Below are 27,339 nucleotides of genomic sequence, written 5' to 3'. Positions count from 1 at the left end.
GACAAATGGCCCCTAGTTATCACTTCCACCTAGATAGAGATGTGAGGTAGGCCAAAGAAAGGTAGACACTTTAAGCCAGTCCCTCAGGGAGCCAGCAGACAGATTGAAACAAACAAATGACTAGTCACAATTCTTTAAAGGCTCCCATCTTCAAGGCCATTTCCTAGCTGGGGTGCGGAGCACAGAGTCACAGCAAGTTAAAACAAATACCTTTTTCTTGATTAAGAGTGTATCTGGGGGCGCCTGGGTGGCGCAGTCGGTTAAGCGTCCGACTTCAGCCAGGTCACGATCTCGCGGTCCGTGAGTTCGAGCCCCGCGTCAGGCTCTGGGCTGATGGCTCGGAGCCTGGAGCCTGTTTCCGATTCTGTGTCTCCCTCTCTCTCTGCCCCTCCCCCGTTCATGCTCTGTCTCTCTCTGTCCCAAAAAAATAAATAAACGTTGAAAAAAAAAAAAAATTTAAAAAAAAAAAAAAAAGAGTGTATCTGGTGCCTAGAATCCTGTGACTAATTTCTAGAGGTCTTATAAATTTAATTCTGACAATTTTTGCTAGTTTATCTCCTGCTTTGTAAAAAGAGGTACATTTGGAGTTCCCTTCTTGCCATTTTGATGTCACAGTTCCTCATTGTTAATTTCTGTAATATTACTTATTTATCAGAACTTCTATTTCAAAATATTTATGTTTTCCATTTATGATATTATGTGCTTCTAAAATACAACCTCTTTTTTTCTTATGGGTGAGTTCTTTAGAATTCTGAAGTCCATATATTTTTAATAAATGAACATACTTATTAATTAGTGCTGGATTTGCCTTGGGTTACTAAAATCTTTATTATTTTTTATTTTGATTAACACTTAATTTTTATGTATATTACGGTATATAACCTCAGTGCACTGATTATTAACATTGCAGAATGCCTGTTTGCATGGATATATTTTTGAAGAAGTATTTCAGGAGAATATGTTACTATCTTCAAAATATGGTCTTAATATTGTGTACAAAATAAGTATTCAGTTAGCTTTAATATTTATATTTTTTACAAATATGATTCACCTTTATCCCTCTTGTGAGGTTCTGTAAACTTTGGGGTGCCTGTGGAAAATTCTATTATTTCAGGGTAGTTGGAACTTTTTTTTTTTAATGTTTATTTTTGAGAGAGACACAGTACAAGTGGGGGAGGGGCAGAGAGAGAGGGAGACACAGAATCCCCAGCAGGCTTCAGGCTCCATGCTGTCAGGAAAGAACCTGACACAGGGCTCAAGCTCACGAACCATGAGATAGTGACCTGAGCTGAAGTTGGCCACCTTACTGACTGAGTCACCGAGGCGCCCCAGGGCAGTTGGAACTTTTGACCACAGAGCTTTTGAACATAGGTTTCCCTGAAAATAATTTAAACCATATGTAGTCATCCTTTCTTTACTGAAGAATTTTATGTCTTTTCTGTGTTTATACATTTGCATGCCATGGTTGAGAAACCTGATAACCCTTGTCAGTTATGAGTTTTACTTTTGGTGTAATACGTTTCAGTGTAAATACCCATCTTCAACTCTGGTTAATAAGACGCCTACGATTATTTATATCTTACAGATAAGGCTACTAGATGTGTGGGCAAAGAATTACCACCAAAAGACTACATTAATAATGGAGAATTACTGCCAACGTTGACTTTTGAAAGAGACCTAAGTCATGACTTTGATGACTTTGATTTGAAGAAAGACCAGCAAGATGTGAACAAACTTGAGACTCCGTGGATTTATGAAGAAAAATATTATGAAGGAATAACTACATCCCATTATAAAAATCTCACCTGTAGAGAAGACCAACAACATCCTAAATTCTGGAATAATTTCCCTGTAAAGCACAGTGTTTCCATAAGAAGAAGTACATCTCCATATTATAAACATGATATGACAAACAAGGAACTAAATTACATGGTAGGCCATTCAGGAAACAAGTGTATGAACTGCTTGGGCAATAAGCTTGGAGTAAGCTTTCATTCACATCTGGCTGAACTGCAGAGATTTCAAACCCCAGAGGAAATTTGTGAAAGTAATCAAGTTGAGAAGTCTACCAAAAAGTCCTCAGTTTCACCACCTCAAAGAATTGCTTCTAGTGTCACAACCAACATTGTTAATAAATATGGGAAGGTTCTTATGCATCCTTCATTACTGACACAATATGAGAAGACCCCCAGTAGAGAAAAACCTTACAAATGCAGTGAGTGTGGGAAGGCTTTTAGCCATTGTTCAACCTTAGCTAATCATCAAAGAATTCATTCTGAGCAAAGACCTTACAAATGTAACGAGTGTGGCAAAGCCTTTAACAGGTTCTCGAACCTCACAAGGCATCAGAGAATTCATACTGGAGAAAAACCATATAAATGTAATGTATGTGGTAAGCATTTTATGATACGTTCCCACCTTTGGGGCCATGAACGAATTCATACTGGAGAGAAGCCTTACAAATGCAATGTGTGTGGCAAAGCCTTTTCTGAGTGTTCAAATCTTGCTCAACATAAGAGAATCCATTCTGGAGAAAAACCTTACAAATGTAATCACTGTGGTAAGGATTTTACCACCCGTTCACACCTTTGGAGTCATGAGAGAATTCATACTGGAGAGAAACCTTACAAATGTAATGAGTGTGGAAAGGCCTTCACTGGGAGTTCAAACCTTACACAGCATAAGAGAATTCATGCTGGAGAGAAACCGTACAAATGTAATGTATGTGGCAAGGCCTTTAGTCAGAATTCAAGCCTTACAGTTCACCAAAGAATTCATACTGGAGAGAAACCTTACAAATGTCATGAATGTGGCAAATCCTTTAAGCAGTATTCAAGCCTCAGTAGACATCAGAATATACATACAGTGAAGGTATAGAGGATGTGTTAAGACTTTTATTAAATGTTCTCACCTTTGGAGTCATAGGGGAATGAATACTGTGAAGAAACTTTACAAAAGAATATAGCACGGCCCTCATGCCATGACTTGATCTCAGGATTCACCAAAGATTTCATGTTGGAAAAAACCCTACAAATATAATTAGGTGGTACATTGCTTAAGCAGGTTCCACAATGTACTGTGCATTAGAGAATTCCTAATAGTGAGAACTTAGTCTAGTTCTTGAAGGTTAATCAAATCAAATGTTACACTCTGCAGGTAAATTAAAAGTCAAAATGCTTTAAAATTCATGAGATGATGGGTGTCAAAGGAGCAGGGACATCTGTGGAAACCCCTTAAGTTTATACAATCTTTTTATTCTTTTGGATTTCTTTTTTTTTTTTTTTAAATATTTATTATTTATTTTTGAGAGATACAGAATGGGGTTGGGGGCAGAGAGAGAGGGAGACACAGAATCTAAGGTAGACTCCAGGCTCTAAGCTGTCAGCACAGAGCCCGATGCGAGGCTCAAAGTCACGAACTGTGAGATCGTGACCTCAGCAGGATACTCAACTGACTGAGCCACCCAGGCACCCTGTTTTAGATTTCTTAATGAGGTTACTTTATTACTGACTTTGAACCTGTGGTTGAAAATATATTATTGACATTATGTCTTCATCACAGACGTTTCACATATTGCCCTAACAGTGCCCGTGATGGAACCTTTTGTTTTGGTCCTAACGTAAATGGGTTTTGTTTTTAATTTTCAATTCACTTGTTCATTTCTGGTATCTCCGAAGGCAGTTAACTTTTGTACCTTAACCTTGTAGCCTGCAGCCTTGGTGTAAATGGTATTTTATCTACCATACTTTGGGACATTGTATGAAATAGTTCAATGCTTTGGTGACAGGTGCCACTCTGTTTTCTTCCTAGTATAAAAACAGAGAACTCTCTGTTACCATACTGTTACGAAGTGAATCTTGCAGTCATTAAGTCCAACTCGGTCATGAGGCAGGTTCCTATGGTACTATGTTGCAATCAGAGTATCTATAGTTTATTAAGATCTCAGAGCTTTATGCCTCATTTTTATTAGCATATAAAATAAATCTTTGCACAGAATGGAAATGGAAACTGGTCATAGCCAGTATTATAAATAATACACCAATAATCTAAAATATGAGAACAAGTTATGAAAACACCTAAATGTAAATCTAGATTACTGGAAGAATATTGCCATCCAGCTTTTTCAGTGTATCATGATGGTTAAATCCTGTGATTTGTTACCACCCCCCATAAGTTCAAGTCTTCAGTCTGCTGCTAAACAAGGCATGAAGTTAGTGAAATCACTCAACCCTGTGTGCCTTAAGGATGTGTTTGTGAGAGGAACAGACACAACAGCCATATCAAAGATGCAGGGACCTTCAGTGCCATTCAGAGATACATACTTTAAAGTTCCTGACCAATTTATTTTTATTGTACTAGTCTAAATTTTTAATATGGCTTTATTATTATTATTATTATTTTTATCTGGAGGAAAAGCTCCTACAGTTAGCAGCACTTCTCACTTTCAGGAAACTTCCCCTAGCTCTCTCTTTCTGAGCTAGAGATGGGTCCACATATCCAGACTCTCCCTTTCTCACAATGGGACTCTGAGAGCACATCCACAGCCACCACCACCCCTGAGTCCCCCACTCCCCCCCCCACCCCCCGCCCGGTGTGCACCTCAGTGGCTACTTGGATCCTGGAGAACTTGCGGGTAGCCACAGAAGCCTCCTGGGAATTGGGAACTTGGCTGACCAGGATAGCCAGTGTGGATTGGGTCCCAGGGAGAATGCGGGGCTGGTGCACCTGCCCCCCATCCAACATCCCTGCAGGCCGTGAGGACTGAAGCTTGGAACATTAGGAAAGCTGGCCTGTTTCCTGAGCAATTTAGCTGGACTTTTCAGAAAAAGGCAGAGGGGGGAGGGCTCCCAGAGGGAGTCAGGCTCCTGTGAGGGAGGGAATGCTACTGGGATGGAAAACAGCAGCTAAGGGCCACCACATGAGCGCATCTGGTCAGAGAATTGCCTCCCCAGCTCCATGCAGCTGCAGCTGCAGCTGCACCGGGGCCCAGAGCTCATTCGAAGTGTGGCTGGACAGCACTGGGACTTGACTTTCTCTTCGGTTAGGAAAACCGTGCGGCACGAAGAGGACTAACGGAAGACCCAGTAAGAACGTGGAGCGTGACTGGGGCTGATTTCTGTCCGCCTAGTGAATCTTCCCCTTTGGTCACCATTAAACAACTTCCGTTTAATGTCAGCTTGGAAGTAGGTCCTTGGTTCTGTGACGGTGTAGAGACTTCCACTTTATGGAAAACCCCCAAGAACCAGATTCACCCAGCTTGCTCGCACAGCTCAAATACGGAAGTGTAGGGCTGATACCCCTCAACACGATGGCCGCCCCCGCATTCCCTGCATGCAAGATTATTTACTTACATACATGCTCCGGTGCCTTCCTCCAGCCCTTCTTTAGCCTCCTACTCTCGCTAATTTTTAGTGAAAACCAAAATATTTTGAGCCCCTTACCTGCAGCGACGGAAGCACTATTTCCATCGGGTCCTGCTTGCTCCGCTCATGCGTTCCCCACATCTCAGCCCTGTCTGGTTGGGGAAGCCAGGGTGTGGGCCAGACCTTGGGAAGCCCAAAGGGAGCGACAAGCCGAAGCCTTCGCACCGTAAGGACTGTCACTGCCCCTTTGCAGTCCCTTGATTGTCCCGCACGCCTCCTTTCAGTCTCCTGCTCCCAAGTTGGTTCCGCGGGACCAGCAGCGGGGTTGGCGTTGCGCGCACCGAGAGCTTGGGGAGTACACGGGGTGGCCGAGCGGCCCACGCCACCCCAGGAGTCCAGCTCTTCCGGGTCAGGAGCGGAGCGCTGGGGCAACCACTTCTCCGCGCGGAGAGGCCTTCCAGCCTTCGGGGGATGAACTCTAGCTGGCACTCGGGGTGTCTGTGGGCAACTTCCCCGGGCCAGAAACGGAGGCGGAAGCTGAGGGACCAGGAGGTAGAGCCCGGAGCGCACGGCGGCCGAGTCAGGCGGGTCCCAAAGCCCGAACAGTAGGTGCTCAGCCGCGCTGCGGTCAAGGGTGTGCCCGCGGACTCAGCTGACTTCCAGACGTGCCCCTGAGAAGAAGGGTCCCCGCAGCCAGTGACTTGTAAATTTTACAAGCAGCAAAATTCCCCATAAACAAAATGGATCTATGACTTTGACCTATAATGGGCTTCTTCCCAACTGTGGAGTGTTTAGTGAAAGTGCCACTAGTCACTTACTTGCTTGTGAACATGGGAGTCCATGCTGAAATCTTTCATGCCAACATGGCTGGTTGTCAATATTACGATCACCAAGTCTATCCTTAGCACTGTATGTTTTTTAAAATGCAAGAAAAAAAACACATGGAATGATTTGATAATAGGATTGGATTCTCGTTCATACATCTGAGTGACTTGCTGACATTTAAAACTGAGGATGCACATTGTAAATGTAATCAGGTAAAAATACATGTAGCAAGATGGTTTCTTAGTTTCACAAACTGAAGGAAGCTTTGCTGGTGTCAAAACTAACATTGGCATAAATGTGGGAAGTTTTGATCTATCCCCCCCTTTTTAAAGCTACATGGGTTAGTCTTGTACAAGCAAGGGAGGGGCAGAGAGAAAGAGGGAGATACAGAATCTGAAGCAGGCTCCAGGCTCTGAGCTGTCAGCACAGAGCCCGATGCAGGGCTTCAGCTCATGAACCACCAGATCATGACCTGAGCCAAAGTCGGATGCTTTAACCCACTGAGCCACCCAGGTGCCTCATGTTAAATAGATCCATCCTTTGTTGATAATTAAATATCACAGTTGTACATATTAGAAATGAACTTGGCAATCGCTTCTCGGCCTTTTGGCTAGGATCAAGTGTGTAGAAAACAAGTTGGCAAATGTAATGAATTTGGAAGGTCTTTAGACAGGATGAATCTTCGCTAATCAGAAATTCGTACTGGGAGATCTTAAAATTATACTCAGTGGGCCACTGTATTTAACCAAGGGGTCAGACATTACTAAAACCAGCAAATACCTCAGAGAAATCTTAAAACGTTTTCATCCAAAATTCAATCCTGTGGGATCATCACAATATTAATTTTTTTTTAACATTTATTTATTTTTGAGAGACAGAGACAGAGCATAAGCGGGGGAGGGGCAGAGAGAGGGGGAGACAGAATCCAAAGCAGGCTGCAGGCTCCAGGCTCTGAACTGTCAGCACAGAGCCCAACGCGGGGCTTGAACTCATGAACCATGAGATAGACCATGATCTGAGCCAAAGTTGGACACTCAACCGACTGAGCCACCCAGGTGTCCCCAGGGTATTAATTTCTGAGTGAAAACTTAAGAATTTTATGAATAATGATACTTTAACCATAGTAAATGTTAAGTTATTCAAATGAAATGAACATCAAAAGGCTATGACTAATGCTTAAAGCTTATGAAACACTATGTAATATATAGAACAGTGAAACCTTGTAAATTTAATATATGTTTAAAATATATATCCAAAACACCTTTATCTCATTAACATTTCTTACAGGGGAATTCATCTTTAACATGAATGTATTTTAGAGAAACCTGTATTTCATGGTGTATAGTAACTAATGGATATTCTCTTAAAGGTTATTGAAAGTATAAATAAAACCACTGGAATATTGATAACTAGCTTCACTTTCTTTAGGGTTCATATAATGAGAATACACATGCCTATCAAATGCCCCTGGAAATATTGCAAAAGTATTTAAATGAAAACTAACTCAATAGTCTTCTAAAGAATGTATATGTTAGAGAGTTTTATAATCCACACCTCCCAGAGCATTCAGAAATAGAAAACAGAAGTGCCAAAATATAAAATAATTTTTGTATAAAAACACGTTACTTTGGCTAAAAGTAAAGTGGATTTGAAATTATATTTGGAAATTATGGAGCAATGAATTATAATGTCACAAAAGTTCAGCTCAAAGTTATTTGAATTTATCAGTCATGTTAGGTGTGGAATGCAATGAGAAATCTAAAGAACTCAGGGCGCCTGGGGGGCTTAGTAGGTTAAGTGTCTGACTTTTGATTTCAGCTCAGGTCATGATCTCAAAGTTCATGGGTTAGAGCCCCACACTGGGCTCCAAGCTGACAGTGTGGAGCCTGGTTGGGATTCCCTCTCTCCTTCCCACATGCTCTCCCTCTCAAAATGAATATATAAATAAAAATACAGAGAACTCAACTTAGATCTATGTTTTAAAGGGCTTTTTTATGGTTTTTAAATTTTTATTTTATTTTTTTTAATTTATTTATTGTTTAATTTACATCCAAGTTAGCATATGGTGCAACAGTAATTTCAGGAGTAGATTCCTTAATGCCCCTAACGCATTTAGCCCATCCCCCCTTCCACAACCCCTCCAGGAACCCTCTGTTTTCTATATTTAAGACTTTTATGTTTTGTCTCCCTTCCTGTTTTTATATTATTTTTGCTTTTCTTTCCCTTATGTTCATCTGTTTTGTATCTTAACTTCCTCAGGAGTGAAATCATATGATATTTGTCTTTCTCTAATTTCTCTTAGCATAATACTCTCCAGTTCCATCCACGTAGCTGTAAATGGCAAGATTTCATTCTTTTTGATTGCAGAGTAATACTCCATTGTGTGTGTGTGTGTGCATGTGTGTGTATACAACACATTAAAAAAATTTTTTTTCAATGTTTATTTATTTTTGAGAGGCAGAGAGAAACAGAGCATGAGCAGGGGAGGGACAGAGAGAGAGGGAGACACAATCCGAAGCAAGCTCCAGGCTCTGAGCCGTCAACACAGAGCCTGATGGGGGGCTTGAACTCATGAACGGTGAGATCATGACCTGAGCCCAAGTCAGACACTTAATCGACTGAGCCACCCAGGTGCCCCAACAACACATCTTTTTTATCCATTCATCCATCAATGGACATTTGGGCTCTTTCCATACTTTGCCTATTGTCAACAGTGGTGGTATATATATATATATATATATATATATATATATATATATATCTCCACACACACATATATTTTAAGCAATGGTTAGTGACCTAAATTATCACATGTCTTGGGGAGCCTGGGTGACTCAGCCGGTTAAGTGTCAGACTCTTGATTTTGGCTTCAGGTCATGATCTCATGGTAGTGGCCATCTCAGCCCAGAGGCTGCTTGGGATTCTCTCTCTCTGCCCTTCCCCTGCTCACAATCTCTCACACTCTCTCTCAAACATTAAAAAAAAAAAAATCATCTACCACACCCTAGGGTGTGCCTATGAATGTCTCTGGAAATAAGCACATGGTGAAAGTCGATAAAGTGGAAATGAGGTTCTGAAAAATGTCTGTAAAAATGGCACATTTCACATTGGTAGGTTTTCACATTTCATATTTCAGTTTGCATCTCCTGCACAGACAGGTGGACTCCTTGGCTTAGTTAAATTGCTTAAATTAAATTCTAGCAGAGGAGCAGTTCCTGGATCCAGCTGTGGCCCCACATCACTCCGCACCCAGGACCAGGTCCCAGACAGCGAAGCCCAGCTCGCCTCTCCCAGGAGGCCAATCTCTACCTCTATAACAAAAGCGTTTTTAACGAAAACTGGCTCACCTTGATAAAACGTAAACATGTTCGCTTTCAACACACGTGGCCCACACAACTCTGAGCTCTACCTCAAACTGTTGGAGACATCGACTCAAAACAGGCAGGGAGCAGTCCACTGACACAGGACACAGAGATTCCAAAGACAGACTCCTCCTGGGGGCTCCGCCCACCCCGTCCAGAGGTCCCGGCCTCACCCCCAAGGGCCCAGCCAGGGCAAACGTCAGGGCGATTCCTGGCTACAAGCTGTCGGCATAGCTCCCTCCGCCCCGGGCTCCAGGGGCCTATTTCCCCCTCTCATTACCGGAAGCGCTCCCCAACCTCCGCCATCCTGCGACCCGGAACTGCGACCCAGGCCTAACCAGGACCGGCGGGCGGTTGCCGGAAGCGCTCCTCCCAGGCCCCGCCAAGGTGAGCATCCGGGCTAAATATTATTCATAACCTATTCATAACTATATAAATAACTATTCATAACTTGCCCATTGCCAGAGCGCTTCGTCAGCCACTCCCAAGGCGTGTAACTTATCGTACCCAACACGTGGCCTGTAGTGCTCTCCCTAGGGCCCGCCTCAGCCCTGCCCTTCCACTAACGCGCACGCGCAGCGTTTTACAGGCCCCTCACACAAGTGGCTAGAGAGGTTAAAAGGTCATCACGGCTGCTGCTGGTTTTGAACTTTCCGTTTTGTACGTGAGCGTCTCCAGTCCACAGTCGCACACGCCCAGCGCCTGGGGGGTCTCAACGCACGTTAGCGTCGCCTCCCCCGCGCCTCCCACCGCGGTGAGTGGCGTCGCGGACTCACCGAACCCTGCTGCCGGCTCGGGGGTCCCAGTTGGTTTCGGTTCGGATCTTTCGGAGTCGGTCCCCGCCTGTGGTGCTCGGGGCCCTCGGGCCTTCAGAGGCTGCCTGCCGCCTTGTGTCCCTGGGCACGCGTGTCCCCCGCGCCGCGTGAGTCTCGGGAGATGGGCGTGCGGGGTGGATGGCAGCGCTCGGCGCCTGTGCCCGCAGCCTGGCGGGTCTGGGCCCATCGGGGCTCGGAGTCTGGCCCTGGGGTGGCGCAGACCCCGCCGCCTCCTAGGAATCTCCCCTGCAGCCCCGCATGTGGTGGGAGGACGGATGCCCGGGAAGAGCACGCTGTTGAGCGGGGGCTTTCAGGAGCGGGACCGAGGACGGGAGAGCGCGGGGTGTCAGAGCGCGGGTCACGTCCCGCACGCGAGGCTGAGGGGCCTTGTGGAAGCCGTGACTGCGGCAGGGAGGCCAGGGATGAGGAGAGAGAGACGGAGAATGAGGGAGGGAAGATCAGTGAGAGGGTCGACACAGAGGGACCGTGGGAGCGGACGCAGTAACTCGGGAGAGTGGCAGGCGGAGAAGAGAAAAGAGCGAAATGTGGAGAAAAGGGAGGCGCCCCAGGACAAGGGGAGCAAAATAGCGAGCACAAGCAGAAGTGGGGCCACAAGAGCGAGGCGCTTCAAACGCAGAGCGGGAAGGAGCAAAAGGTTGCGGGCGGGCGAGGCAGAGACAGAGACAGCAGGAGAGGGTGGGATGACAGCGGGGAGAGAAACAGCGGTGCGAGATCCGATGGGGGTGCCAGTGAGTCGGGCGGAGGGGGTGTAACCGGAAAGCGGGATTGGAACAGGGAGAGCAGAGGGGACACCCGTGGGGGCAGAGAGAGGCAGAAACGTATGGCGAGTGGAGCAGTCAGAAAGATTGGGGAGAAAGAGTAGGACAAGGCGAAATAGGTGTGAAGAGTTCCCCGGAAAGTGTAGGTGTAGGGAAAGGAAGACCTACAATTCAAGAATAACAAAAACCAACCAATTTAAAGATGAGCAAAAGGAGCACCTGGGTGGCTCAGTCATTTAAGGACCTGACTCTTGATTTCTGCTCTGGTCATGATCTCAGAGTTCCTGGGTTTGAGCCCCACGTTGGGCTTGGTGCTGACAGTAGAGAGCCTGCTTGGGATTCTGTCTCTCTCCCTCTTTACCTCTCACGTCTGTGCTCTCCCTCTCTCTCTCTCTCAAATTAAAAAAAAAAAAATTGTTTTTAAATAAAAATGGGCTAAAGACTTGATCAGATGCTTCTCCATAGAAGAGATATACAGATAGCCAGTAAGCTCGTGAAAAAATGCTCAATATCCGTAATCATTTTGGAAAGCAAATAAAAACCACAATGAGATACCCTCACAGTTTTTGTGATATGTATTATAAAAAACAAAAAACAAAAAACTCGAAAGGGGCACCTGGGTGCTTCAGTCAGTTAAGCATCCGACTTCAGCTCAGGTCATGATCTTGCGATTTGGGAGTTTGAGCCCCATGTTTCACTCTATGCTGACAGCTCAGCCTGGCCTGCTTTGGATTCTGTTCCCCCTGTCTGCCCGTCCCCTACTCGTGCTTTGTCCTTCTCTCTCAGAAATAAACGTTAAAAACAACAACAACAACAACAACAACTGAAAATAACCAGCATTGGAGAGGATGTGAAGGAATTGAACTCTCTGTGCCTTGATGGTGGGAAAGTAATGGTGTACCCTCTCTGGAAGAGAATGTAGCGATTTCCCAAAAAGATTAAAGATAGGGGTGCCTGGGTGGCGCAGTCGGTTAAGCGTCCGACTTCAGCCAGGTCACGATCTTGCGGTCTGTGAGTTCGAGCCCCGCGTCGGGCTCTGGGCTGATGGCTCAGAGCCTGGAGCCTGTTTCCGATTCTGTGTCTCCCTCTCTCTCTGCCCCTCCCCCGTTCGTGCTCTGTCTCTCTCTGTCCCAAAAATAAATAAACGTTGGAAAAAAAAAAAAAAAGATTAAAGATAGAATTACCATATGATCAACCAATCCCACTTCTGAGTATGTACCAATGAAATAGAAAGCAGGGATCCGAACACGTATTTTTATACCTGTGTTCATGACAGATACAGCCCACATGTGCATCAGTGGATGAATGATGAACAAAATGTATATACATCCAACAGAGCCTTGTTCAGCTTAAAAATTTAGGAAGGGGGGGCGCCTGGGTGGCTCAGTCTGTTAAGCGTCCGACCTCAGCTCAGGTCATGATTTCACGGTCCGTGAGTTCGAGCCCCGCATTGGGCTCTGTGCTGACAGCTCGGAGCCTGGAGCCTGGAGCCTCGAGCCTGCTTTGGATTCTGGGTCTCCTTCTATATCTGCCCCTCCCCCACTTGTGCTCTGTCTGTCTCTCAAAAATAAATAAATGTCAAAAAAATTTTTTTTAAAAATTTAGGAAGGACGGGGCGCCTGGGTGGCGCAGTCGGTTAAGCGTCCGACTTCAGCCAGGTCACGATCTCGCGGTCCGTGAGTTCGAGCCCCGCGTCGGGCTCTGGGCTGATGGCTCGGAGCCTGGAGCCTGTTTCCGATTCTGTGTCTCCCTCTCTCTCTGCCCCTCCCCCATTCATGATCTGTCTCTCTCTGTCCCAAAAATAAAAAAAAAAAAAAAAAAAAAATTTAGGAAGGAAATTCAGAAACAGTCTACAACATAGATAAACTATGAACATATGCTAATTGAAATGAGCCAGACACAAAAGGACAAATGTGTTTTTCCAGTTATATAAAGTACCTGGAGCGGCCAAATTCAGATATAGAAAGTAGAGTGGTGGTTGCCACAGGGGGACAGGGAGGTATGCCAGTTATTGTTTAAGGGGCATATATATATATATATATATGTATTCAGAGCACTTACCCTCCTCTCATGGCTACCTGTGCCTCAGTCACGTTTGCCTTTTCTCTGTTCCCACACACCAACGTTTTTTTCTGTCTCGAGTCTTTTCCCTGCGCTTTTTGTTCCTTGGCCATCATGACTCAGGCTCTTTATCCTTCAGGCTGCAGGGACATGAGTGCGTTGGTCCTGAGGGGGTGGATCCAGGAGCTGCACCTTAGCATCGCTCCGCAAGTGACTCCGCAAGTGACTTGTGTAGGCCGTCTTGAGGGTGTAAGATTCATTATGCAACCAACAGTGGAATTACAGGGAAAATAGAGGTGATTTTGGAGGTTATTTTTGGTCTTTTAGGGAACTCTTACGGTTAGGGTGGAAGTCAAAGTTTTATATGCATTTGGGAGGATACAAATGATAATTTGAGGTGCTTGCATAGAAGATGTCGGGGTCTTGTTGGGGTATGTACATCACTGGAGACGTTATTTTATTTAGTAGATTACGGAGGTGCCAACATTTGGGGTGGGGTCACTGTGAATGAAAATACAGCTTCAGGGATCAGTGGGTCTTTGGGCGTTTTTATGTGTATTATTCTATCATAAATGATTGAGTTATTGGGGCCTGGAATATGTTGTGGGATTCCATAGCTGAATAGAAGGATCCTGATGGTGTCTCCAGGGAATGCATTGGCTTCCATGGGAGGTTTGTAAGAGTGTCTGAGTCCAGGGCTGCCTGGGTGACTCAGTCGGTTAAGCGTCTGACTTCGGCTCAGGTCATGACCTCACAGTTTGTGAGTTCAAGCCCCACATCAGGCTCTGTGCTGGCAGCTCAGAACTTGGAGCCTGTTTCAGATTCTGTGCCTCCCTCTCTGTCTGCACCCCCCCCTGCTCATACTCTATTTCTCTCTCTCAAAAATAAAATTAAAAAAAAAAAAAAACTAAAAAAAAAGGAAAGAGAAGGGTTATTTCCCCCCAAGGCACACATTCACCCTACATACATGATTCCCCCTTTGTCCTTCATCTTTTCTGGAATGGCAGAGTGGTGCTTCTCCAGGTGGGTGACCTGAGGGACAAAGCTGGTTTGTCTGTCTGTGCCTCTCCTGTGTCCCCTCCTTCCAGTTTTCCAGCTTCCCAGCTTCCCCTGTACTGTTCTGTTCACACACACACTTCCTGCTCCACCTCTCAGTTTGCACAGTCATAGACCAAATAAGTCAGCATTTGGGCTGTGAATATTTCAGCCAAATGTCATTGCAAAGTCAGAAATCTTTGACACCAGGACCATCACCATCAGTGGCTCTCAGCAGCCCAGAGGCCTCTGCTCTTTCTGCAGAGTTCAGGCTCCTTTATTGCTGGAGTGGGTGTGCTCCGCCCGAGGTGGCTACGGCAGTGGTTCAACCGACTCAGTTTCTTAAGTGTGCCTTTCTTACCTGCTGGGGGTGAGGATAGTGGTCTCAGTGAAGGACCCTTGGCTCTGAACTCTTCTGGTGCCCCTGGCTGGCTCGCTCTTCACTTGTGAGAAGACCATGCTAAGGACAACCAGGACCCTTGTAGACATCAAGGACCCTTGCGTAAACCACTGCATGAAGGTTACACTAGAGACCTTCAATCATTCATTCTGTGTGTGTGGGGCCCAGGCTTTTCCTCTCTGCTGTAGGGGGATAAATGGTAAACATTATGAATATGCCCTCCTCACCTTTTCAGGTTATTTTAAAAGATGGCGACAGACAAACCTTTCACTTACTAATAGCCATGCAAATTAAACACCTGCAAAGGACTGATGTAACCATTCCCTTGCATACCCTTAACTTCCTTGCTTTCTCCTCCACATCATCATCTCCTCCAGCTCTGCTTACTTATTGTGTCTGTCTTCCATCAGAGCTAGAGGACAATGAACCAAGGTTGACTGGTCTCCCTTCAAATTCCTGGACCACCTCCTCTGGAATTTCCCTATTTGCCTACCATACCTTTTCTTCCAGGGCCCCCGAGAAGGCCATCTGCTCCTTTCCTGTCTTCACTTTCAGTCCAAGATGGTCTGTCTGGGCACCTGGGAATGATGGGAAAGAGATCTTCCCTGATTGGGCCACCTACATGCCTCATGCGTCTGGGTCTTCTCCTTCACTGTGGATGAGGAAGGGACCGCCCTCTCACACAGCTGTCCTCCACCCTGACGGTGTGCACCACTTCCCAGACCCCTCAAGTCTCAGCATGGACATGGTATCCTACCAAATTGTGCTCAATTTTTACCTCTAGGGAAGTATTTTAGCCGTCATGCGCAGATTGTAGTATAGCCCAACCTTAACAAAGCCCTTCATTCACTCTCTCTCTCATCTTCACAACAACAACAAAAATTTTCTTTTATGGACATTGTCTTCTTTAGTAAGAGCCTTTGCTCCTTTTCAGAGCAAAATACACAAAAATTGTCTATGTTCTCTTCAGTCTTCCCTGTAATTAACACTGACCCTCATCCAGTCAGGGCTTCCCATCTATTGTTCCACTCTCCGTGTCAGAGGCACTGATGTCCTCTCATTTCAAAGAAACGCTGGCTAATTGGCTCTCCTCATCTGTCTGAGCAGCAACATGTTGAACAGTGATGACTCCTTCCTTTAAAGACATTTTTTTAAGGCTTTTGGGACATCCCACTATTGACAGATCTTATCTATCATCTGTGTGTCTGTTTCAGTTTTCTTCTCTCCACCATGTTCACGTCTCAGTTTCCTCTGCTGATTTTTCCTAAACTCCTGCTCCCTGATTGGGGGAGGGCCCCATAGCATAGTCTTGGACCTCTTCTCTTCTCCATCTATACCCGGTGACTTTCCGTGTCACCTTATCTCAGGGCCTTAAACCCCCTGCAGTCTCCCAGTTACACACTCCATCTCAGACCTCCTCCCTGAACTCCAGATTGTGTTGTCCAGCTGTCTCCTTGACACGTCTGCTGGGACGTCTAACAGGCGTCTCCACCTTATGATGTCCAAACATGAGCTCCTGAACTCCCCCAATTATGTTCCCTGCAGTCCTCCACTTCTCAGTTAAGAGTAATGCCATCCTTCCTGGGGCTTAGGTGACCATCTTGGCATGTTTTCAAAATGCACAGCATATTATATTGTGTGTGTTTTCACTTAAATACAGTAAAAAAATAATAATAATAATTAGATACTAACTTAAGATGTATGAGAGACTACATGGTTTCCAAAATTCACTTGGGATGGGGGAGAACAGTGTCTGAAGACAATGGCCGGCTGGCTATTCCTGATCTACTTCTGTGACCTAATACCCGGCTTGTCTCTTCCTCCCTCGCTGGGATAGAGGCACTCAAAGGTCTGCTCTTCCTGGGGCCAGGGTCAGCACTGCCTCAGGGCTTTCCCAAGGGTGGTCCCTCTGCCTAGAATTCTGTGACTCCTCAAATGCACATGGTGATCTTCCTTCCCCAGGTCTTTGTTGTGATATCACTTTCTTGTGGGGCCATCTCTGACACTGCCCTGTCACATCCTAGCCTCGTCCCTACCCCAGCTCTGGCCTGTAATGCCTACTCCGCATGGGTCTCTCTGCTCCTTCCTCTTCCACTGTCTGGATACAGGGGACAGGGGCCCAGGAGAGAGCAGAGCCTCAGGTGGGAGGTGTGCTGGGCTGGTGCCCTCTGAGCGGTGCTCGACCCTGACTTTGCATTGGATTGCTGAGGCATTTTGTAGTTACCTCTTATGCCCAGTCACCAGGAATTCCCCTTCTTGTGTTTGGGATGATGGGGAACAGACTCAGTGGTGTTGAAAATGCCCCAGGTGATTCTAATTTGTATCCAGCATTGGGCCCCAGGGCCTTAGCTCATCCATTAATGAGGAATGAACCAGCCCCGGATCTAGAGACAGGGAGAGAGGTGAGGCGGGCTGTCCTTGACATGGGGTGTTATTGGGGGAGCCTGTGACTCCAAGGGGAGGGTTAGTGCAGCCCAGATCCCCTCTGCTGCAGCTTGTGTGTGTGCCTCACCAGGAGGAGAGTGCATTCTGCAGGAAGAGGTCTCTGTGTAGCAGTTTACTGTGCTGAACCCCTCTTTGGCAGTGGGCAGCAGAGGGCCGTCTCCCACATGGGGAGGTCTACCTGTCTGTGGTTGTGGCACAGAAAGGGGTAAGTTGACTCTAAGCATTAAACAGCATATATTTGACACTCAGGTTTGACGTCTCGAGACCCATCTTGAGAATTACCGAGAAGGAAGAGGAGGAAAGCCTAGGAGTCAGGAATAACTTTCTCAGGTAAAGTCACATCTGGGTTCCTCTCCGTCCTGTACCACCACTGGGCCATGCTCATCTCACTCTGAAGCGTCCCTCCTGACATGCTTGCTCACGCTCACCCCAGGACCTTATCTCAGCCCCTCTATCTCCACGCAGATTCCAGCTCCTACAATTCTGTGAATGTATTTTATGGCGATTGGATTTACATGTTGCTATTTTAAAAAAGTTTTTACAAGGTTTTTGTCGTAGGCTAAGAGAAAAACATTGACCGTTTTATTTACATTTAGTACAATTTATACGTGTTCGTTGTACTAGAAATGCTGAAATGCACATGAAATGCACAGAATCATAGATAATGAAGAATTATCTAAACACAGATGTCATTTAGAGACTGGTACTTTGATTTCAGTTATTTTCAGTGTGTTTCATTTCATAAATAATTTTTATTTATTTTAACTCTGAAAGTATGCCTGACATGTTTTCCATGGCCTTAAATTCTTTTTTGCACAATCACCTAAATGAGATAACAGCAGTAGGAATACTTTGTGCACATGCACCTGTGCAGACATATATATTGATCTTTATCCGTGTTTATTTTTCAGCCTTGAGCTTGTTTCAGGTTTTCTCCACTAGGAAGCCCTCTGTCAACACACTTTTACTGTTGTGTCCATTACTTCACTGTGTGGTGCCATGGGTTCCATCCTAAAGCCTGACAACTTGTTCAGGTCTGGGCTCTGTCATTTATTACCTATATGACTTGAGGCATGTTCCTTAGAGTGTGTGTGACAGAATTGGGTCCTGTATAAAATGGGAACAAATACTAATTTAATTGGATTCTATATTCCTTTTACAAGTTAAAACTTGTAAAGCATCAAAGTAATGCTTACCATATGGGAAATGTTCAAAACTTTTAGTGAGTTCTGTAATTATGAGCTTCCCATCTTTCCAATTTTTACCTTTGGTGATGCCCGTATGGACTTGGTCATCCCTGAAGACACTACTCATGCCCTCGCTCATGGAGAAATTAGCTGTCATTTGGTGTATACAACATACTATCTAGAACTTGCATATAATCTACCATGTGAAGGTTTTTCGTTTGTGTGTATTTTTTTTCCCTTCCTTCACATAATGTTAAGTCTGTATGTTGGGGTACATTATGGAAATGATATAAATCTACCATTCTTCCTGGGCCAACTATTGTCACTTAGGGCCCCATTTAGTAATTTGGGGACTAGAAAATCATTCTGTGGATGGGTGATACTGCTAACTTCCAGAGCTAATGCAGTGTCCATTTGTTCCCCTTTATTCCATGAAATTCCATGAAGGTGAGCAAACATCCTTAAGCCTCCGGCATACTTAATTCTTTGTCCTAATGGGAAGATCATGTTGTCTTTTCTTCTGTACCATTATTTCTTTCTAGTATGTGATAATTTCATGAAATTTTCTTGTATTCTCTCAAAAGTAAAAACAAAAAACATTTCCTTAGATATTCTTTGCTTCCCAGTACATTGTTTACAAAAGTATGTTCATCCTCAGATTATCAGTTTCCTTTTTTTTTTTTTAAGTTTTTATTCATTTTTTGAGAAAGAGACAGAGTGTGAGTGGGGGAGGGGCAGAGAGAGAGGGAGACACAGACTCCGAAGCAGGCTCCAGGCTGCTGTCAGCACAGAGCCCTACACACGGCTTGAACTCCTCAACCATGAGATCATGACCTGAGCCAAAGTCGGACACTTAACCGACTGAGCCACCCAGGTACCGTATTTCTTTGTTTTCTAGTTGAAAACAAACTGAGCCTGAGTGGCTCAGTCGGTTGGGCATCCAACTTCGGCTCAGGTCATGATCTCACAGTTCATGAGTTGGAGCCCCGTGTTGGGCTCTGTGCTGACAGCTCAGAGCCTGGAGTCTGCTTCGGATTCTGTGTCTCCCTCTCTCTCTCTGCCCCTCCCCTGCTCATGCTTTGTCTCTCTCTGTCTCAAAAATAAAATAAACACATTTAAAAAAAATTTTTTTTAAAAAGTACCTTTCATTTCCACCCAGTCATAATATTGTACCCTCAGCTTCTCCATTCCACTAAGTATATGTAGAGTTACTACATATCATTACTTTTTTTTTATTTTAAGCATTTTATTAAATTTAGGAATATTGACTAATAGCATCAGTCTAGTTTGAGGGGTGTAGGCTAATGATTGGATATTTGTATATATTGTGAGATTGTCACCACAAGTCTAATTGACATCCATCACCATACGTTGTTACAGCATTTTTTCTCTTATGATCGGAACTTTTAAGATCAACTCAGCAGTTTTCATATATACAGTATTGTATGTATATTTTCTTTTCTTGCACAATATTGTAAAATCTCAGAATGTAGCTAAGGGAAATTTTCTGATGGAAAGTATAAAATCAGGGATATATGACTTGCTGAAAATGATCTTTTGTAGATTATTCCAGCACTCATTTCTAGTTGATGCTTATACCTCTCTCCTCCTCTCATTTTTGTATAAGAAGTACTCTCCTGATGGCCTCTTGGTGAAATGTGCTTTCATTTCAGGAACTGTTGACATTCAGGGATGTGGCCATAGAGTTCTCTCAGGAGGAGTGGGAGTGCCTGGACCCTGCTCAGAGGGCCTTGTACAGGGACGTGATGTTGGAGAACTACAGGACCCTGGTCTCCCTGGGTGAGGATAGTTTCCTTGCAGAGGTTGGGAAATGTTCTAGGCTATCTTTGTGTTTCTTTCGGGAGGCGCTTGAGAGTCCCTGCCCTGTTTGACTGAGAGTGAAGCCCTGTTGATCCAGAAATGAAAAGCTTCACAATGAGGTGTCTGGATTTGAAGTGCCCCCTTTCTTCCGATGATGTGCTCACTACATGCAGGTTAGTGGTGGCGCTAGAAGTTGGGAAGACACAAGACTTTATGTCAAAACTTTAAAACATCAGATTGCCTGGTTTTACTCCTGTACTCTTGATTCAGTAGTTCTAGGAAGAGAGCTGGATATCTGTATTTGTCAAACATTTAAGTATTTGGAAGATGTAGGTCGGTCACTGAACAAGTCTGTGAAATGCTATTCACAACCCGCCTGTGTTGAATGTCCTTGGTCTCAGCTGTCCAGGGACTGGGATTAGTTTATGGAAAAGCTGCAGGACATCATCTACCGGTTTCCATGTCAGCAAGACCCTCTTTCTGAGCTGAATATCATCTCCACTGTGGAGGAAGGAAGAGCCTTGCACTTTTAATTAAAAGATGAACTTTTAATTAAAGTGGAATTTATGTAACAAAATTAACCATTTTCAACTGAATAATTCAGTGGCATTTAGTGCATTTACCAGGTGTTCAACCACCATCTCTGTCTGGTTGTACATTCCCATCACTCCAAATTAGTGTCCATTATCCTTAATCAGTTTCTCCACATTTTCCTCTGTCCCCAGTCCCTGAAACTGCCTGTGTGCATTCTGTCTCTGTTTTTCTGTTCTGTAGATTTCTTCTTTTTCAAAATTGTCTGGACTCTTTAGGGGCCTTTGTGGTTCCATATGTATTGGATCATGTTTTCTATTTCTCAACAAGTCTTGGAATTTTGATAGTGTGTCTGTAGAATCTCCAGACCACTTTGGTGAATATTACCATTTTCAAAACTATGAAGTGTTCCCATCCATAAATATGGAACATCTTCTCCATTTATTTAGGTGTTTAATTTCTCTCAGCAACGTTTTATAGTTTTCAGTCTGTTGATCTTTCATCTCCTTGGTTAAATTTGTTCCTAAGTATCTGATTCTTTGGATGTTATGTTATACAGGGAATAATTTTTAACATTTCTTTTTCACATTGTCCATTTAATATGTAGTAGTAACACAGCTGATTTTTCATGTATTGATGCTGTGTTTCCTGACATCATTTGTAACACTAGAAGGTTGTGTGTGTGTGTTGGGTATTTTATGGAATTTTCTGTAGATAGGATTATGGCATCTACATGCAGAGGTAGTTTTTCTTTTACTTCTCCAATATGTATGCTTTTTATTCCTTTTTCATGCTTAATGGCTTTGGGTAAAACTTCCAGAACACGTTGATAGCAGTGGTAAAAGTGTGCATTTGTGTCTTTTTCTTTGCCTATGGGGGGAGAGCTTTTATTCTTTCACCGTTGACTGTGATATTAGCTGTGGGTTTTTCATAAATGATCATTAAGAGGTTGAGGAAGTTCACTTTTCTTTTTAGTATACTGAATTTTTAAAAGTATTTTCCTTGATTTGTTAAGTAATCTCTATACCCAACATGGGGCTTGAACTCACAACCCTGAGATCCAGAATCACATGCTCTACTGACTGAGCCAGCCAGGTGCCCCTAGTATGCTGAATTTTTTTTTTTTTATCAATAAAGAGTTCTGGATTTTTTCAAACATTTTGCATACAATGAGGTGATTATGTAGGTTTATATTTTTTCTTGCCTTCTTACATGAATGTGGTTTATTACATTGATAGATTTTCATGTGTTGAACCATTTACCCTTGAATTCTTCGAACAAATCTCAATTATTATTATTTGTTTTAATTTCATTTTTTAAAATTTACATCCAAATTAACATATAGTGGCAACAATGATTTTAGGAGTAGATTCCTTAATGTCCCTTACCCATTTAGCCCATCCCTCCCCCCCACAACCCCTCCCGTAACCCTCGGTTCTCCATATTTATGAGTCTCTTCTGTTTTGTCCCCCTCCCTGTTTTTATATTATTTTTGTTTCCCTTCCCTTATGTTCATCTGTTTTGTCTCTTAAAGTCCTCATGTGAGTGAAGTCATATGACATTTGTCTTTCTCTGACTGACTAATTTCTCTTAGCATAATACCCTCCGCTGCCATCCACGTAGTTGCAAATGGCAAGATTTCCTTCTTTTTGATTGCCGACTAGTATTCCACACACACACACACACACACACACACACACACACACACACACACCACATCTTCTTTATCCATTCATACATTGATGGACATTTGGGTAAATCTCAATTTTAATGGTGTATAATCTTCATATGCTATGTATATTTAGTTGGCTAGTATTTTGTTGAGTATTTTTGCATCCATATTCAAAACAAGACCTGCTTATGTTCTCTGTAGACGAACTCTGTGTGTTTGTGTATGGGGTAGATTGTTTTAGGGAATGACTTATGTATTCAGGAAGAAGATTACACCAGTGCCTTACCCTTCATTTCTGCTTGCTCAGAATTGGGCGGTCAACAGGAGGTAAAGCTTGGGGATTTCTCAGGTCTTTTCCTAAGTACCCAGTCCCAGGCATGCTCACAACCTTCCAGAATCCCTGGAATATGTGGGGATTTTCTAAGCCTTATTCCCCAGTACACCTCACTCCCCAATGTTTTTACCAGGGTTTTAGGTTTGTCCCATTGTTTGCTCCAATCGTTATCCCTTGCCCTAGGTGGCATTAATTTACCTTTAAATGTTTTTTTTAAATGTGTCAATAAATGTTTTTTAAAAAAATTTAGAGACATCTGGTTGGCTCAGTCCATAGAGCATACAGATCTTGATCTTGGGGTCATGAGTTCAAGTCCCACGTTGAGTGTAGACATTACTTAAACAAAAGTTTGTGACATATGACCCCTGGTTATCACCTCCACCTAAGTAGAGATCTGAAGTAGACCAAAGACAGCAAGCACTTTGAGCCAGTCCTTCAGATTAAACAAACACAGCAACAATTCCTTAAAGGTCCCATTTGTTCCCCTGTAGTTCAGGAAGTTTGTACCCCCTGCAGGCTCCTATCTTCAAGACCACTTCTTAGCTGGGGTACAGCTACCTTTTTCTTGATTAAAAGTGTGCCTGGTTGCTGGAATCCTGTGATTAATTTCCGGAGTTAAGTTCATTCTGACATTTTTTTCTAGCTTGTTTCCTGCTTTTATAAAGGGAGGTACATTTGGAGTTCCCAGCTTGATCATTTTGATGTCCCATTTTCCCATTGTTAATCTCTATAATATTAGCTATTTATCTGAATCTCTTATTCCAGAATCCGTGATGTTCAGCATATTTTCCAGTTCTCAACATTGTGTGCTCTTTCTGAAATGCAGGTCCTTTCCTTTGTTCTTATGGGTGAATTCTTTATAATTCCACAGACTATATATGTCTTATAATTGTAAATACTTGTTAATTGCTAGATTTTTTGGGGGTTAACAAATGTTTATTATATTTTATGACTAACATAATTTTTAATGTATATTCTGGATTATTAACACTGCAGTATGCCTGTTCTACCTGGATGTATTTTTGTAACACATATTCAGAAGAATATTTTGTTTCTCTTTAAGTCATGATTTAATGTTGTGTACAATAAACATTCAATAATCAGCTTTACTATCTGTTTTCTTTTTTTTTTTTTTTTAAAAACCTTTCTTAACGTTTATTTTATTTTTGAGACAGACACAGAGCATGAACGGGGGAGGGGCAGAGAGAGAGGGAGACACAGAATCGGAAGCAGCCTCCAGGCTCTGAGCCATCAGCCCAGAGCCTGACACGGGGCTCAAACTCACGGACCGTGAGATTGTGACCTGAGCTGAAGTCGGACGCTTAACCAACTGAGCCACCCAGGAGCCCCTACTATCTGTTTTCATATGTGAGACACCTTTATGCTTCTTGTGAGGTTCTGTGTGCTTTGGGATGCCTGTGGCAAATTTACGTTTTCCCAGGGCTCTTGTAACTCTTGGTCACAGATTATTTGGAAATAGGCTTCCCTGAAAACAATTTGGATTATATGTAATGACACTGTCTTTACACTGAGGAATCTTAGGTCCTTTGTATTTCCAAACCATAGTTGGAGAAAGTTGATAACTCTGTCAGTTATGAGTTTTACTTTTGGTGTAATACTTTTCAGTATAAAATATTCATCTTCCCACCCTGATTAATAGGAAGGCTATGATTATTTATATCTTACAGATATCAATACTAGATGTGTGAGCAAAGAATTACCATTAAAAGATGGCCTTAATAATGGAGAGTTATTCTAAACGTTGATTTTGGAAAGATGCATAAGTCATGACTTTGATGACTTTAAGAGGAATCCAGCAAGATGTGAACAAATTTGCCACTCAGTGGGTATATGAAGAAAACAAATTATGAAGGAATAACCACATCCCATTATAAATATCTCACCACGGGGCGCCTGGGTGGCTCAGTTGGTTGAGTGTCCGACTTCGGCTCAGGTCATGATCTCGTAGCTCGTGAGTTCAAGCCCCATGTCGGGCTCTGTGCTGACAGCTCGGAGCCTGGAGCCTGTTTCAGATACTGTGTCTCCCTTTCTCTGCCCTAACCCACTCGCATTCTGTCTGTGTCTCTCTCAAAAATAAATAAACATTAAAAAAAAATTTTTTTTTTAAATCTCATCTGTAGAGAAAACCAACAACATCATAAATTCTAGAATCATTTCCCGGTAAAGCACAGTGTTTCCATAAGAAGAAGTATATCTCAGTATTACAAACATGATATGATGAAGAAGTCACTAAAGAGCAAGGTAGGCTATTCAGGAAACAAGCATAAGAACTGCTTGGGCAATAGGCTTGGAATAAGCTTTCATTCATATCTGGGTGAACTTCAGAGATTTCAAACCCAAGAGGAAATTTATGAAAGTAATCAAGCTGAGAAGTCTATCAAAAAGTCCTCAATTTATAGGGAGCCTGGGGCAACTCAGTCAGTTAAGCGTCCAACTTCGGCTCAGGTCATGATCTCACGATCTGTGAGTTCGAGCCCCACGTCAGGCTCTGTGCTGACAGCTCAGAGCCTGGAGCCTGCTTCGGATTCTGTGTCTCCGTCTCTCGTTGCCCCTTCCTCTGCTCGCACTCTGTCTCTCTCTCTCTCAAAAATAAAGATAAAAGAAAAAAAAAGCCCTCGATTTCACTACCTCAAAGAATTCCTTCTACTGTCAAAAGCAACATTGTTAATAAATGTGGGAAGGTTCTTATGCATCCTTCATTACTGACACAATGTGAGAAAACCCCCAACAGAGAAAAAACTTACAAACTTAATGAGTGTGGGAAGGCTTTTAGCCATTGCTTGACCTCTGCTAATTATCCAAGAATTCATTTTGGGCAGAGACCTTCCAAATGTAACGAGTGTGGCAAAGTCTTTAACAGGTTCTCGAACCTCACAAGTCATCAGAAAATCCATACTGGAGAGAAACCATATAAATGTAATGTATATGGAAGGGATTTTACCACATGGTCACACCTTTGGGGTCATGAGTGAATTCATACTGAAGAGAAGCCTTACAAATGCAATGTGTGTTGCAAAGCATTTTTCTGAGTGTTCAGATCTTGCTCAACATAAGACTTCATTCTAGAGAGAAACCTTACCGATGTAATCAGTGCGGTAAAGATTTTACTACACATTGACACCTTTGGGGTAATGAGAGAATTCACAGGGGAGGGAAACCTTACAAATGTAATGAGTGTGGCAAGGCCTTGGTCAGGAGTTCAGACCTTACTCAACATAAGTGAATTCATGCTGGAGAGAAACCCTATGAATGTAATATGTATGGCAAGGCTTTTAGTTAGAATTCAAGCCTGACAGTTCACCAGAGAACTCATACTGGAGAGAAACCTTACAAATGTCACAAATGTGGCCAGGCCTTTAAGCAGTATTCAAGCCTCAGTAAACTCCAGAATACATGTAGAATGAAGATGTGAATGTAAAGCAATGTCATGGGGGAACTCCATACCACAGAATCACGGAGTCATGGAAAGAAACCTTACAAACAGCATAGCAGGGCCTTCATGCTATGACTTGGCCTCAGGATTCACCAAAGATTTCATGTTGGAGAACAAATATAATGAGTGTGGTTAATTGCTTAAGCAGGTTCCACAATGTGTTGTGCATGAGAACTAAGAACGAAGTCTAGCTCTTGAAGGTTAATCAAATCAAATGTTTCACTCTGCGGGAAAATTAAAACTCAAAATGACCTAAAATTCATAAGATGTTGGGCTTCAAAGGAGCAGGGCACCTGTGGAAACATCCACTTCTCTTCAGTTTATGCAGTCTTTTTTTAGATTTTTTTTTTAATTAAAAGAGTTTTTTTTTTTTTTCAACGTTTATTTATTTTTGGGACAGAGAGAGACAGAGCATGAACAGGCGAGGGGCAGAGAGAGAGGGAGACACAGAATCGGAAACAGGCTCCAGGCTCTGAGCCATCAGCCCAGAGCCCGACGCGGGGCTCGAACTCACGGACCGCGAGATCGTGACCTGGCTGAAGTTGGACGCTTAACCGACTGCGCCACCCAGGCGCCCCTAAAAGAGTTTTTTTAATGTTTATTTTTTGAGAGAGAGAGACAGAGCATGAGTGGCATATGGCAGAGACAGAGGGAGACACAGAATCCGAAGCAGGTTCCAGGCTCTGAGCCATCAGCACAGAGCCGACGCAGGGCTCAAACTCAGGAGCCATGAGATCATGACCTGAGCCGAAGTTAGACGCTTAACCGACTGAGCCACCCAGGTACCTCTCTTTTTATTTTTGAATGTTTTCATAATTTATTGTTGAGAGAGAGCACATGCAAGTGGAGGAGTGGTAGAAAGGGGAACAGAGGATCCAAGCAGGCTCTGTGCTGACAGCAGCAGACAGTGGCCCTGATGCAGGACTCAAACTAACAAACTGTGAGATAGTGAACCGAAGTCAGATGTTCAACCGACTGAGCCACCCAGGCGCCCCTATTCTTTTAGATATCTTGATGAGGTTGCTGGGCTCTATACTGACAGTACACAGCCTGCTTGAGATTCTTTCTCTCCCTCTCTCTCTCTCTCAAAATAAATAAAACTAAAAAAAAAAAAAATCAGTGACAATTTTTCCTTTTCAATGGGGTTTTTAGACTGTTTCCTTTTACAGATATTACTATATAAATTTAAATTATCTTGCTGTTGCTTTTAGATCTCCTTTCTCTGTTCCCTCTTTTTCTGCCTTTGAAGTAACTC

At 43.5% G+C, this 27,339-nt stretch overlaps 1 protein-coding gene across 1 annotated transcript; it reads left to right on the top strand.

Annotated features, from left to right (window-relative positions):
• The first annotated feature begins 1,911 nt into the window (after positions 1–1,911).
• Positions 1,912–25,931, top strand: LOC124510834 (zinc finger protein 501-like). Its single transcript, XM_047077511.1, is given in 3 exon segments — positions 1,912–2,871; positions 25,471–25,572; positions 25,743–25,931. Coding segments are annotated over 3 exon segments (1,233 nt in total). The 5' UTR covers positions 1,912–1,929.
• Positions 25,932–27,339: the final 1,408 nt, after the last annotated feature.

The sequence above is a fragment of the Lynx rufus genome, unplaced genomic scaffold, assembly GCF_022079265.1.
Source record: "Lynx rufus isolate CCGP_SWC_20201006 ecotype Redwood Valley unplaced genomic scaffold, mLynRuf1.p SCAF_16, whole genome shotgun sequence".
In the NCBI taxonomy this organism is placed as follows: Eukaryota; Metazoa; Chordata; class Mammalia; order Carnivora; family Felidae; genus Lynx; species Lynx rufus.
Note: the sequence above shows the minus strand (reverse complement) of the source record. Positions and strands in the feature narration are given on the sequence as shown.